Source organism: Asterias amurensis, chromosome 3, assembly GCF_032118995.1.
Source record: "Asterias amurensis chromosome 3, ASM3211899v1".
NCBI lineage: Eukaryota > Metazoa > Echinodermata > Asteroidea > Forcipulatida > Asteriidae > Asterias > Asterias amurensis.
In genome coordinates, this window is record NC_092650.1 from 121,609 (window position 1) to 135,716 (window position 14,108).

At 39.9% G+C, this 14,108-nt stretch overlaps 1 protein-coding gene across 1 annotated transcript in view; it reads right to left on the bottom strand.

Annotated features, from left to right (window-relative positions):
• Nucleotides 1-11,632, bottom strand: part of LOC139935421 (scavenger receptor cysteine-rich domain superfamily protein-like) — a 36,778-nt gene extending 25,146 nt beyond the window's left edge. The window contains 1 exon segment of the mRNA XM_071930013.1: nt 11,437-11,632. Within this exon segment, the coding sequence (XP_071786114.1) occupies nt 11,437-11,632 (196 nt within the window).
• Between the last annotated feature and the right edge of the window lie 2,476 nt (nt 11,633-14,108).

Here is a 14,108-nt window from a genome sequence, read left to right on the forward strand (position 1 = left end):
ATCTATTTAAAATGTCTAGTTTTCACTACACAAGCCATGTATAACCATTGAGCAATGATACCAGCCTGGGAAACATTCATCTATTACAATGGTTATGTTTTACAGAGAAAACAATCCGGGGCTTTAATTTCGTTGACGCAATGAAATAAAACGCAGTCTGTGAAAGATGCAGTAAACACATACAAACAGATAAATATAACTGAGGTGCTTGTTTACATATTCATTCTCTGCCCAAATTTATAGTTTTCCCATAAGCAATTCGGCTGCACGTAGAACCCAAATGCAGAGGCGCAATTTTACAATTTACACTATTTTATAAAGTAATATTTGAACTCCGATCGTGTCATGAAACAAATGACTACCGGTCCATACATTACGCTATGCATTCTTAGGTCGTTGTTTCAAAACGTTGTTTTATGGAGACCGATGGTCGTTTCATTGATTACGTTCGACATACGGAGGCGCGAATAATAATTTCACCGCCGATAAAGCTTTTGGGTGACTGCTAGTGTAAACACAATGAATCAACTGCAAGTGAGTTATTGTTGATCAAACGCGGACGCGCGGCTTAATTGTTTTACTGAAAGAGACATGTTTTCCATGCTTGGACAGATCTGTAGATCTGTAAACAATCCAGCCTAGTGACTTTTAGCCCTCTATATTTTGATAAAAGTTGTCATTTAAAAGGGATATTCAATAATAATAACAAATAGTAGAAACTGGATTTGAAATGCGCCAAACTAAGTTCTAAGTTGTTAATCCTTTCTAAGTTCCATGATTAGAGGTCAGATCATTAACGTTGACTTTATGGCTTTATGGACCAGCTTCAACCGCAGTAAAGACTGTGGAAGTCCTACACACTAGTTAATTGACACTGGTACAAGGGCATTGTTTGTTGAGCTATACAGCCTTGAAATGGCTGAACACTGCAACGAAAATAAACAGTAACTGTAATAGACAAATATCAAATCCTGTGGATGTATAGTTATATGTTTAACAGCGGAAACGCTGGCAATTACTTTGCTACATGTAAACAAAACGCCTTAGACTTCTTACAGTGACGTCATAAGTGACCCTTTGTCTGTAAACGTCCCACGAGTCACGGCAAAACCTTACCATAATAGAAACTTGGCCAAAACTAATAGAACAAATAAAGACTGCTTTTATAAATATTCCTATTTATCATGTATTATACTAATTGGTATCTCTTTCATCTGATGAAAGAGATACCAATTAGTTGATTCAACTGTTGTCACTCGTTAATTAAACGAATGATCTCATTAAGTTCTATGAATCATCATTAAGTTCTATTGATATTTTTCAACAATGGCTGCCCAAAATGTAAAATACACTTTAAAAAAATACCTTTATATGCATCTTCAAGAGATATTCTTATAATATAGTTATTACTAGATGATGAGCGTTTGATGCATGTGTGATATCAAAATATGGAATTTCCGTAAACATGCACCAATGAATTCTCCCTCGATTACACATCCGGCCGCTAGGCCGACGAAAACACGGTAAAAAGTAGTTAATTACAAGAAAATTCGAAACCACTATGGCAACTCTTTTAACTTCAATTTCCTTTAAAAAGATCGAATAACCAATCTCGCGGGTCTACGGGTGTAGACGTAGTCCCCAACCTACTTGGAGAAGCCAGGTCGGTAATTAATGATGACTTGCGCACTGTGAGAACATTTCATCAGGCACAATCGTGAAGCTATCACCACTAACATCTCTAATGTCGCAGCTCATCCACCAAGAAAAAAAAATATTACGAATTGGCGCACGTCGCGTCGAGAAGCGGGCGGTTCAATCCCCAAATGATACGGCGGAGAGAGGCGACGTTTCTTGTCTTTCCTTCGCTTTTTTTGGTGACCGCAAGATTCTGAGCCGTGGGTGTTTGTGACACTTCGGATACCTCCAAGGCAACTTTCTTAATTGAAATTTCAGATAATGGGGAATGTTGAAAAGCCGTCCATGATGTTTTGATCGTGGCTCGTGTGAGCGGGAAAGACTGTGCCATTATGGATGCACGATGATGAGAGGCAGATAGCATGATTAGGTAGAGTTCTAGTAAAGAATGGGCTGAAGAAAAAACTATTTTAAGTGATAACTGCTCCACATTCCGATACCCCTGTATAAGTTCCGTTAACCATATTCCGAAACCTCGTATTTTAACTGCTAGTTAGGGTTAGGAATATGGAAAAAAAACATTAGGTGTGTGGGAACATAGGTGTGTCGGAACATAGGGGTGTAGGAACATAGGGGTGTCGGAACATAGGGGTGTCGAAACATAGGTGTGTGGGAACATAGGGGTGTCGGAACATAGTGGTGTGGGAACATAGGGGTGTAGGAACATAGGGGTGTCGGAACATAGGGGTGTGGGAACATAAGGGTGTTGGAACATAGGGGTGTGGGAACATAGGGGTGTGGGAACATAGGGGTGTCGGAACATAGGGGTGTGGGAACATAAGGGTGTTGGAACATAGGGGTGTGGGAACATAGGGGTGTGGGAACATAGTGGTGTGGGAACATAGGGGTGTAGGAACATAGGGGTGTGGGAACATAGGGCAGTCGGTACATAGGGGTGTCGAAACATAGGGTGTGGGAACATAGGGGTGTGGGAACATATGGGTGTCGGAACATAGTGGTGTGGGAACATAGGGGTGTGGGAACATAGGGGTGTAGGAACATAGGGGTGTAGGAACATAGGGGTGTGGGAACATAGGGCAGTCGGTACATAGGGGTGTCGAAACATAGGGTGTGGGAACATAGGGGTGTGGGAACATATGGGTGTGACAGGTGTGTAACTATTCAACATAATTTGTTTAAGCACAGAAAGGCAGCTTACAGCAAGTACTGCAATCATTTTCAACACAACGGATATAATACTCAAATCACATTTCATCGTTTCATTCAAAATAGCCAATAGTTACAATACGTTAACGTTGCTCATGCTGACAAATAATTGGCAAAGTATCCTTTTCGTTGTTTGTACCGTTTGGTTGTTTTTACCCCTAACTGTAACATTATATCTTACATGTGAAAGTACAATTCCAAAGGGGATGGATGGTTGCATTTTTTGAGATATCGCCGAATCTGGAGCGGTTCGGTCCACGCAGGAAGAATAATCAGTCATTACAATGCACGATCTGACAACCGTAATCGTAGCTGTAGCCACCAGCTTCAAAACAGCATTTACGAAACGTGTAGGCCTATATGCAATAATAGTAGAAGGACGAGAAGACAATGGCTTATTGTTGTCGAAGAGATCTTGATATTAAGCCAACAAAGACAGACGTGTATTATTTCATAGTAAAAAACGACCGTGACATTTTCCAATCGTTGTTCACATATAATATCAGAAATAAAAAGTCAAGGTGGTGGATTCATCGTCATCTTGAGAACGAGGTTGGTCCTGTACGTTTTCACTGATTGCAAGCACTTTGCATTATTGTTCCCCGTTATATGGCGTTACAATGTTACAGTTCAACAGAGAAATGGCCATGGGTACGTATAACCTATTCTACTAACACAGAGCGAATAATTACATACGACATCCGTAATATTCGTTGTTTTAAACAAAGTAGCTGACACGATTGCGAACTCAGTTTACAGAGTTTTTTTATGAGACAAAAAAAAAGCATACTGTTGATCAACGGAACTGGCATTGCGTCGGAAATGGGAGAAATTCAATTAATGAATTTCCATTACCTTTCTTGTGTTGAGAGATCATGATTAATGACTTGGTATTACAACAGAAGATTAAATGATACCGTATGAATATGAAAACCCATTAAAGTGTCCAAACCTCAAGGCTTGCTTCATTTGGCCGGTAATTGGTGCGTATAATTACCAATAACGCCATAACAATGTCAATGATGTACTTCTATGTGTCTCATTGTGTGCTACTAGTTGAATCACTAATCATGATATCATATTTTATGAGCACCATTGACAGGGAAACGAGTCTGCATTATTTTAGTTCCATAATGTGGTGCCGGTGGTCAGCTTCGTAATTTCAGACAAAACTCACACAGAAAACCGCAATGCAATTATTATAACACAAAGTGTACGCTCAATTTAATGGCAGCCATCAATTTTGCTTGGCACATGGGACCCCGAAAAAGTACAGGCACACTGAAAGGGGGCGGAGACACGTGGTTAAAATGGGGGACGTCGTCTTATGCATCGCCTACATATTATAACTTTTCTACTTGGTTTGATGTTATGTACAAAACCAGTGGGAACTTAGCTAGAATAAAGTATGTGCAAATCACACAGAAGTCCTCGAAAAGCAGCTTAGCAACACTATTTGAGCGGGGGCGTCAACCTGTTGAGCCGAGAATAATAATCAAATATGTTGGTGTCCTCGCTAAGCTTCCGTGCACAAAACCAATAGCAACAACACGTTCAAACAATTTGAGAACAAAGAGAAGTAATAGAATGGTCAACGTTTAATTGTGTTTTGAAAGATTGAGTAGTCTACCTCCTCGCTTTGCTTTCGTGTACAAAACCATTGGGTGTGTGTATGGAGGGTGTGTGTATGGAGGGTCGTACTCGTCTCTGCCACAATCCAACTCATAGTGGCAGCTGGTGAGTAGGGACCTGGATTTTTCTCATCTCAGACCGACATTACTGTGTATTAATGTACATCCGAATCACCTGGCTGAATAAACCATGGTTAAACGAATGTACAGAGTGAGTAAAGTCAATACACTTGCTTGAAATCAATGTCAATTACCTGCAAGGAGTAAAACAAATTTTGTTATACGCGTGAAGTCTGCTAAGGCTGTATCTGGCTAGGCGGCTAAAGCTAAGGCTACGACTGTTGCTAAGGACGTACCTACGTTAACGAATGGTGATGCAGAAATCCAACCGTAGCCGTAGCCAATTCAGACACGGACTTAAAATGTAGAACCATAGAGTTATATTTGACCCAAGGAGCAAGAACAACCTTTTAAACAGACATCAAGAAAACAACAGATTTATGTCTCTAAAGCCACCAATAGAACGATTACGCTACCACCAATGTTTATCAACCAAGCCTCAATCAGAAGTAGGCTATAACATATTCTTATTCTAGTTGGATAAAGTTTTGTTAGATTGAACTATCTGATGATTATGATAATAATTACAATAAAGAGGTGGAAGATTGTGATGATGGCAGAATGTTTCTTTTTGATGTATCCACATTATTAATCAGATCTTATTACATAATTACAGATTGTACCGGCCGAACACCTTTCCTATCTCTGTTTAGAAAATGTTGATATACGTGTTTCGACTCGCTGTTCGAACCATGGAGAATTTATTACTCCATGTTCGAACTGACTGTAGACAGCAATGTCAACTCGACTTTGCCAAGTTGCATCTCTTCTTCCATGGGTCTGTTTGACTTCTACACGCTACAGTTAAGTAATGATTAAGTTAGTATTTGTTTTGATAATGTCAGTGTTTGCACAACGGGCTTTGTAGTTTGCTATAGCTCGCAATAGCTCGCAATAAGTAAATATTGTAATGAGGTGATTCAAAACGAGTTAAACTCAAACCCACAATGAACTGGCATCGCGCTACAGCAAATCTCCCCCTCCTCGCATTCAATAAACGTAATAATACTGAGGCTTGACGGGCAATAGTCTGAGCCTTCTTCTTGGAATCAGTATTTAGTATTAAATGATGTAATGTACACTTGGAACACGACAAAGATGGAGTCTCCTAATAATTGCCATTTGGACGAGCTGCTACAATTTAAAACTCTTCATTTTGGCGCATTCTGTTTACTGCTTTTAACCACCTTTTGAAGGAGTTTACAAAGGAAGGTTCTTGAAAATTCGATGGCTCTTGAAAGCATTGCCTCGCACCTTTTATTACAGCATAAGTCAATATCAGCCCGTGCCTTATGACGGTACCCCTCCCTTACGGAGCTATACCCCATGTACAGATAACAATCTAAGTTCGCTTCATCAGCAAAACAGCGACCGCCTCGGTGTATTGCTGCTGATGGAACAGGTTTGTTTACTCTTGCTACATTTTGCTTCTCGCTCTGAGGAGAGGGTTAAACATTTGTGTTTTGAAATGAGCGCCGTTAAGAAAATAGCCTCAAAATTTACGTGGTGGAATGTTCATTCAAGTATTTTCAGAAAACACCGTTAAGGATTGATGAAATGGTTTAGTTCTGTAATCTTTATAATGGAAGCTGATGGGAGGTTGCATTTATGTTTGGGGCTAATGCTTTCACACCTTCTTGAAAAAGGAAACGGTGCTGGTTCTTAGAAAAGCCGGCGAGTAAAAGAAAACCCGACGTTTCCATCGGTATGTTCGAGTGTCTTCAAGAGAATGCAGAGTTCTCAGACTCCAACCTTGTTATTCACAGGGTTGATTGATTTCGCCATATTTCGTCATACGGCACGCTGCCTGTACGGTAACGAGGCTGCTCTGATGGGCCCAGTATCACAGAGCTGCTTCACAGAGCTGCTTCAACGTTATGTTTTAGAGCAGAAGCAAGTAGGAAACGAGCCACAAATGGTAGGCCTACATGTGGAGTGATATTTTGGCTGGTAACCTCATTTTGAATAGCTGTTTTTGTTATCCTTAGTTAGTCTTTGTGCTTGAGCAGTTCTACAAAAGTGGGCCCTGCATGCATCTAGAGAGCCCAATTCTCTGTGGGCTACTATGGGCAGTGCGCGGCACGCACGCAGTTAGACGCCAACAACAATATTTTCAAATGAAATTCAACTCCCAAAATGGCAGACATTAACTGGATGTAAGGTCAAGATGGGGGTCGTCTTACGTTAAAGAGACGCGGGGGTATGACGTCATGGCGGGTTACTTTGCCAAATTGCATCAATCAATCAATTGCCAATCCCAGAGCGCACTAAAGAAATGAATTTTTAACGGCAATCCATGGTACAATTGCTATGGCAACTGTGTAATTCAAATATTTATTCGAGCTTTAAGCCGACATCTCAGACCAGTTTTTAGGTTTTAAAAGTCGGCTAGTTTTCTGTTGTGGAATAACCTTGCATAATATATAAGTATGTGATAAGCCAAGTAATGTCTTAGGATCTAAGAAACGATATGTTTGAGAGTTACACCATTTGGTATCAGCAAAAGAATCTCAATACAGCACTGAAATTGTGGATATTATGGTTAGCTTTTATTCAACTAACTTTGTTTGAGTTAGTAGGCCTACATTTAAAAACGGAGATGCGAATTTCCCACATAATTTCAGCATTCAGAATGTTTTCGTTTTACTTTAAAAAGCTACTCAATTTATAACTATCGAGAAAGAAAACCCGTAGAAGCAAATAACACAAATCGTTGTTTGTGGTTTGAACAGTTGGATGGCCTGCATGAGCTCGCTTAGATTGTAACATGTTGGTGGCATAGGGGGATTTAATGAAAACCATGAGGATGGAAATGAATTTTCTCTTGTAATAATCAATAAAGTAGGCGGTCTAGTATAATATTATTCTTGAAGCGCATTTTACACTCGTGTTTACACTGAGGAACCCTGGGGAGAAACCCAATGCTTTGCAAAGGCTTTTGGGCTGCCTTTTTTACCATCGTACTTTCTGCTTAATTTCAAAGTGACAGTACATTTTGAGAAAAGTGGTTCAATACCAGAAGGGACATTACAGAAGAACCTTGGCTCTTTAACAGTCGTGCGAACAATTTGATTATTTACACATCTGATGTATCCACACCAATATGAAAATGTGTCTATGACGATCACTGTCATCTGTCAGTGCCCTTTCTAGTCTTAATCAAAGTTCTCTCTTCGCCAGCGAAGAGAGAACGTCTCAAGTAAAAGGACATAAAAACTCGTATTTATTATTTAGTCAATCGAGTTTGCTTGACAGTCCCATTTAGCAATTTTATAAATCAAGAAATTGAAGGCCGTCGCAGTGGTGCATTTAATGGAAAAATACATACTGGGTATACGAGTACTTGCTTGACAATCGTGAGTGTGTTTGTCAATTGAGTCAATCTTGAAATCTTGTGGTTTTATCCAAACGAATTATTTAATAAAGCTTTTAAAGGCAGGGGGCAAAACATTGTCTTTGCTTTTGTTTAAAACATTGCTCCGTTGAGTGCAACACTGTCTAGAAAAGGAAAACTGCAAAATTATTGTTTGTTCGTGTGCCGCGTGTTGTGGGTAATTAATTTGGATGACAATTTAATTTTGACCATGGCCTTGAAGGGGAACTATGGATACTTCATCCGTCGCCCCTAGCAGGACTAATTATATTTGGCGGTGAAAAATATTTGGGGGTTTTGCATATAGGTGTTTTGTGTTTTGTTTTGTTTTTACGCTTATTGTAGAATGGGAAACTATGAACCATAACAATTCAATGTAAATCGGTTCTGGTAGTTTTGTCAATCCAGTACTGAACGAGTGTGTGTACAACATTGGTTAGTTTGAATATATTAATATTCATAGATGTGCACAAAATTAACAAGTTATAAAGATGGTCATGGTATATAACAACATTTCCCCTGAAATTCGCCTTCACCTTCATGTTTTTGTTCGGGGTTCAAGCTCCTCTCCAGTCATGTGCTCATTATTCAACCCATTGTCTCATGTGGCTTATTACTTGATGAAATCATCACACAGTACAATGGCAAGACTCATAAGTTAGTATGCGTGTTTTACACACACTTGAAATATACATAATAAGAAATTCTTCAATGGCAATCGATTTTCAAGCGAGGACAACAAAATGTTTTATTTCAAATGGCTGGTTTATCTATAACGACTTGATGCAAGGCTAGATAGTACAGTAAAACCTTGGGATTTCTTATAAGATGATTTGATTGCGTTCGTACAAAAAAAATTATACAGAAGTTGTTTTTAGGTAGGCTTCGTCAATGTCGAAAAATGGAGATAATTTGTGCAAACTGAGGTCCAGGCACTCGTGACGGTACAGAACGTGATGTGTTAAATACCCTTGCGCCATCCAAAAGCACGGTTTGCTAATTTACAGGATAATAACATGCAGCAAGAATACATTTCCTATGAGCACAAAAACAGTTGCGGCCTTTTCAGAAGCTTTGTACGTTGGTTTGTTTTTGTGTTTCAACACGAGGACCTGAGAACAAAAGCGGTCCTCATATTGTAGGGACTTGAAACACTGTGTGGACTTATGTTGTTTTACAACAGAGTGACTGAGGATGTTCTCGCTTTGCTTTTATGTATAAAACCAATGGAGAAGGCTCGTTTATATACATCCAAACAAATGGAGAAAGAAGATAAGTCTTTGATTTACTAGATTAACAAACGAGTGTGTGGCTTCGTACGGAAGGGACCTTGTGGGTCTTTTACATAATGGAGATGGCTCCATCATATCTAAATCTAAACAAATGGGTCATTTTCACAATGGAACATAAGAACCCATAAACTTGTCTTTGTTTAACCTGGACCCCCCCCCCCCTCCCGAGGAATTCTTTGATTAAAGGAATAACATAAAAACAATAGCAGTACCCAAACTCGAACAGTGGTGAGCATGTCTACGAATTCAAACCGAGGACTTTAACAAAAGGGATCTGTTGGCCGAGAAAGGAAAAGCATATACTCCGGATTTTATAAAACAATTAAAGGTCCCTACGGTACATGTTCTAGCTGAGAGTTGTACTCTAAAATCCCCAAAGACATCTTGAGACTTGTCGTCATAATGGATTCATTTGCAAACATTTTCTCCTGAGATGTTGTACTGCGTAAGATGAAGTTAAGATCCTGCCCGTGGAAATGTTTCTATAACGAGTGAATGTTTACTCTGTTTATGGATTGTGTCCATTAGTGACTTCACTTACTGAGCCATGCAAACGCCGACGGGATTTGTTTGCTGTATCTTCTCCAATGACAGCTAATGAACGAACGTGCTCCACTCAGGTGTGTTCTAGGCTTTGCCAAGAATGTCGTCAAGCAAAGAACTAGTCTTAGAGTGGATGGAGGTAGAAACAAATATCAAACTCGTGTAGGGGCCAATACTAGATTTCCCATGTGAGTATTTTAAAGCCACAAACTTGTATAGCTGTTATGTTTACAGTCTGGTTTTGCTTTCGATTGAAAGTAACATTCAGAATGATTGGATTTCGGCCCGGTCTGTACTTAGACCTACCAGGACAATCTATATATGGGAAGGACGATACTCTCATTAGGAGCAAAACAAGAGAGTGCAGTATCTAGCATTTAAAAGCAAAGTGATCGATATATTGGCACATCTAGAGGGATCAATACATCGATGGGTTGTAACATTCCTCCTGTTTTAGTGTCACCTATACAATACTTAATTAATGAAGTATGTCACTAAAAGAAACGACTAAACTGAAATAAGAAGACGAAGGGGATCTGTAACGAGGCCACAGTATTGACGTTGGGGGGGGGGGTAAATCGGGGATCCTGGCAACATCTTAGCACAGGTCTAATAGACTTTCCAAAGGTCATAATTCTGTGTCTCATACTCGTTCATGGGTTGGCAAAATATAAATAGGGGGCTAAAGGGCTCCAGTCTTGAGGGTAAACAACCTCTTGCATTTCCCACTCGGCCCCTTAGATTGGGTTTGGGTTCATACAGAGATAGTAACCACATAGTGTTAATCAACCTTTTTATAGTTACTTTCTAACATCAGTTCCTTGCGTCACAGGCAAGATACTATTCATACGGATACCACTTTGTCATGTTCCCTGATTATGTAAAGGTAAATATCAATGTTGAGTCGCATAATACCAAAAGGGATCAGTCCGTTTTCTCTGCAACCTCGGTTCCGGCTTTATCACGGTATCATCACTTGGTCATATTTCCTGAATATGCAAAGGTAAATAATAACGCTGTGTATTTTTTTACGAAAAGTTACCAGCCTATTTTCTTTTCAACTTCGATTTGGTCTCTCACTGCTTTGGTCGTTTTTCACTCTGGTATAGAGAGGCGAACCCTTTATTGCTCTCGACAAGTATACAACAAACAAAACTCATAAACATTTATGATGACATTTTATAGTGTCACTGCTTCTTATTCTACATTCTATCACCAATACAGATTCCAGTCAAAAACGAACGGTCCAAACTATTTTTCTGTCAGCTACGACGTGTTTATAATGGTCTGTTTCATATAAAAATAATACGTCGCCATGGTAATAGCTACGTCACTAGTTACTTAAGAGTTTAAATCAGTCCTGGATTCTCTATGGATTATTATGAGCCAATGTGGGATCTGACGTCACTTTCTAGCCATAACATTAAGGAGTCCTGAGCCAAATATCAAAACTGGTAAGCACAATAATTTTGGCAAACACAAAAACGAAATTGTGCTGATCACAACGTGGCAACCAACTAAATCGTTGTGTAGTTTACAGAAGAATTGGCGATCGAGAGAAGGATCATAACAAAAACAAACAAAGACATAATCACATTGTGTTCGCTCTCACCTTGGCCATCATAAACGTGAGATTCTGACGATATGACGGTACCGTAGCAACCAGCTCCAACACACATTAACACTAGTAGGCTCAATTCACCGAGGGAATATCTCCGTCTCCGTAATGTCATGTTTGTCGCGCCGAAGGAGTCCCGGCAGACACTCGCAAGAGTTCTTAAATTGCAGGGGCTAGCACTCGAGCCCATCCGCTGTCGTAAGAGAAACTGGCGCGTTGTAGTCGCCTGCACTTCAGTTGTTGTACACTTTCAGATCTGTACACAGCACACGTGGTCACATTCTAACACCGTCATGACAGTATAGTAATAAACCAGTGCAATATTTCCCTGGCTGGTCCCGTCTACCAACTTGTTTTGAAATCGTGATCCATTTCCCCCCGGGATAAGTTATAATCATTCGCCTTCTCCTTGAGTTACGCTCAGAATTGCAAATCTAGAAGGAGTGTGGAGCCATTGTTACTGGAGTACGTTGCAATACACCCATCCACTGTCAGTTGTAGACTAGTCCGTTGCTATATTATGAAGATAGCACGATGAGGCGACAGAGACATCGTATACACGTTATGACACGACCCACTCGTGTGCGTGAATGTATGTGAGGTGTTCGTTGCTATGGGATCAAATAAAGACAACAATGTCCATGGGAGATGGATGGTTTCTGGAAGGTTTTTTTCATAACGATTTTGACATGCTGAGATATTCGTTGCTAAGGAAGCGTAACGCCGCTGAAGAGCATCAGTTTACACATTTTTGCCAGTAATGTCCATGGCGTTATACCGGAATCACACATTCGTGAACAAAGACACAGAGTCTTAATTATTTCCCGTATATCTTCTTTCACTTAAAATCAGAGTTTCATGTTACAAGCGAGATGGAAAAAGAAAGATATTCTTCAATTAAATAACTGACGCATCGCTCAAAATTTACTCTGACGTGTAGTTCCACCCCCTTCCAACTGTCAGTGAAAAACTCTTTCGATTGATGTAGAATAAAGAAGGGTGCAGCCCGAACTAATTTGCACGATTGGCCGTCGGGATATGGATCGTCATTTTGCGATAGTATCATGACCGACCGTTCAAGGCAAACCTTAGGCTTGCTTTGGGTTGTATATTGGTAGCGCTTCACTCAGCACCTGCTCGCGCACACCCACATACACGCATACCCACATGTAGTCCACCGTGAGGTTCGTATTGCTCCATGGTACTACACAGCAGCACAGCGTTCGTGCATAGATGAAAGAGTCTGCTTTTAATTAGTTCAAACCCATCTGCTTTCGACCATTTGACATCTCCCTCACTCTCAACATGCGTCGCTCACGTACAGAACAGACTCAGAAACACCCTTAATAAAATTTTGATGTAGCCGCGCAAAAACAGAAAGGAAGAAATGCTGGTGGCTGCTGTTTAGGCTACCTTTGTCTATGCTGATATCTAACTGCAGTGGATTTTTTTTTTCTTGAAAACAGTCCGTTGTTGAACACGCGTGCTTCGTGTGGACACTCTTTCATTTCAGCTAGTTTGAGTGTAGGAGGTCTACCTATATAGGCCTAGCAGAAGAAAGCATTACCGCGTAAAACCAGGAAGTAAATACCGTGATAAGGGACGATGTCACCAACGACATGACCACGGTGTGACTAGCGGAAAATGGACACGAAGGATCAACGTCTTTACCGGGAACTAACCTTTAAAGTGAAATTGTTAGAGTCACCTGGAAATAGAATTTTTGTTCTTTCAAACATAAGAGTATATGCTTACGAACAATAAAACAATTTTTTTTAGTAATTGTTTGTCACGATTTATATGTTTAAAAAATATATAAAGTTGTTTGGGGGCTGACTCCGCCTACCCCTTTTGTGACGTCATTCAAGGCAGACTTTGCCTGCAATGCGTATAGTAAACACACGTGCAAAGTACATGTACGTCCAAGTCGTGAGTTGGTACATTTAAAAAAGTGTTTTTCTGCATTTAGCAGCAATACACCTGGTCGGCATTGCCGGAAAAAACAATTTCATTTTTTAGAAACGTACAAACTCACGACTTGGTCCGTACATGTACTTTGCAATTGTGTTTACTCTACGCATTACAGGCAAAGTCTGCCTCGATTGACGTCACGAACAGCACCCTCTCGGGTCGGGGTGTACTCTTAAATTTGTAAATAACATAAGAGCTGATTTTTTAAAACCTTAGTTAACTGTTTATTCACATTCCACTCATCAAAACACATATATTAGTAACAAAAGCTTTATTTTGAAAAAATACCACTTCCAGGTGACTTTAAGACTTATGTCAAGGGTCATAAATTCTCATAGATTTTCCTTTCAAATAACTTCCCTCGTTAACCCTCGATTGCGATTATTAAATAAAAAGATGCACAACATGTATTTTTTGTGCGAGAAGTAGAACAGAGTTGAGCTGCAAATAAACTGGATACATTAACAGTGCACCTTTAATACAGTCCAGCATAAAACATAATATAAGCTAAACTTAAAGGAACACGTTGCCTTGGATCGGACGAGTTGGTCTATAAAAAGCGTTTTGTAACCATTTGTTGTAAAATGCATTTGGTTGGAAAGATGTTTTACAAGTAGAATACAATGATCCACACACATTTGCCTCGAAATGGCGTGGTTTTCCTTTAACTTTGCGAACTAACACGGTCGGCCATT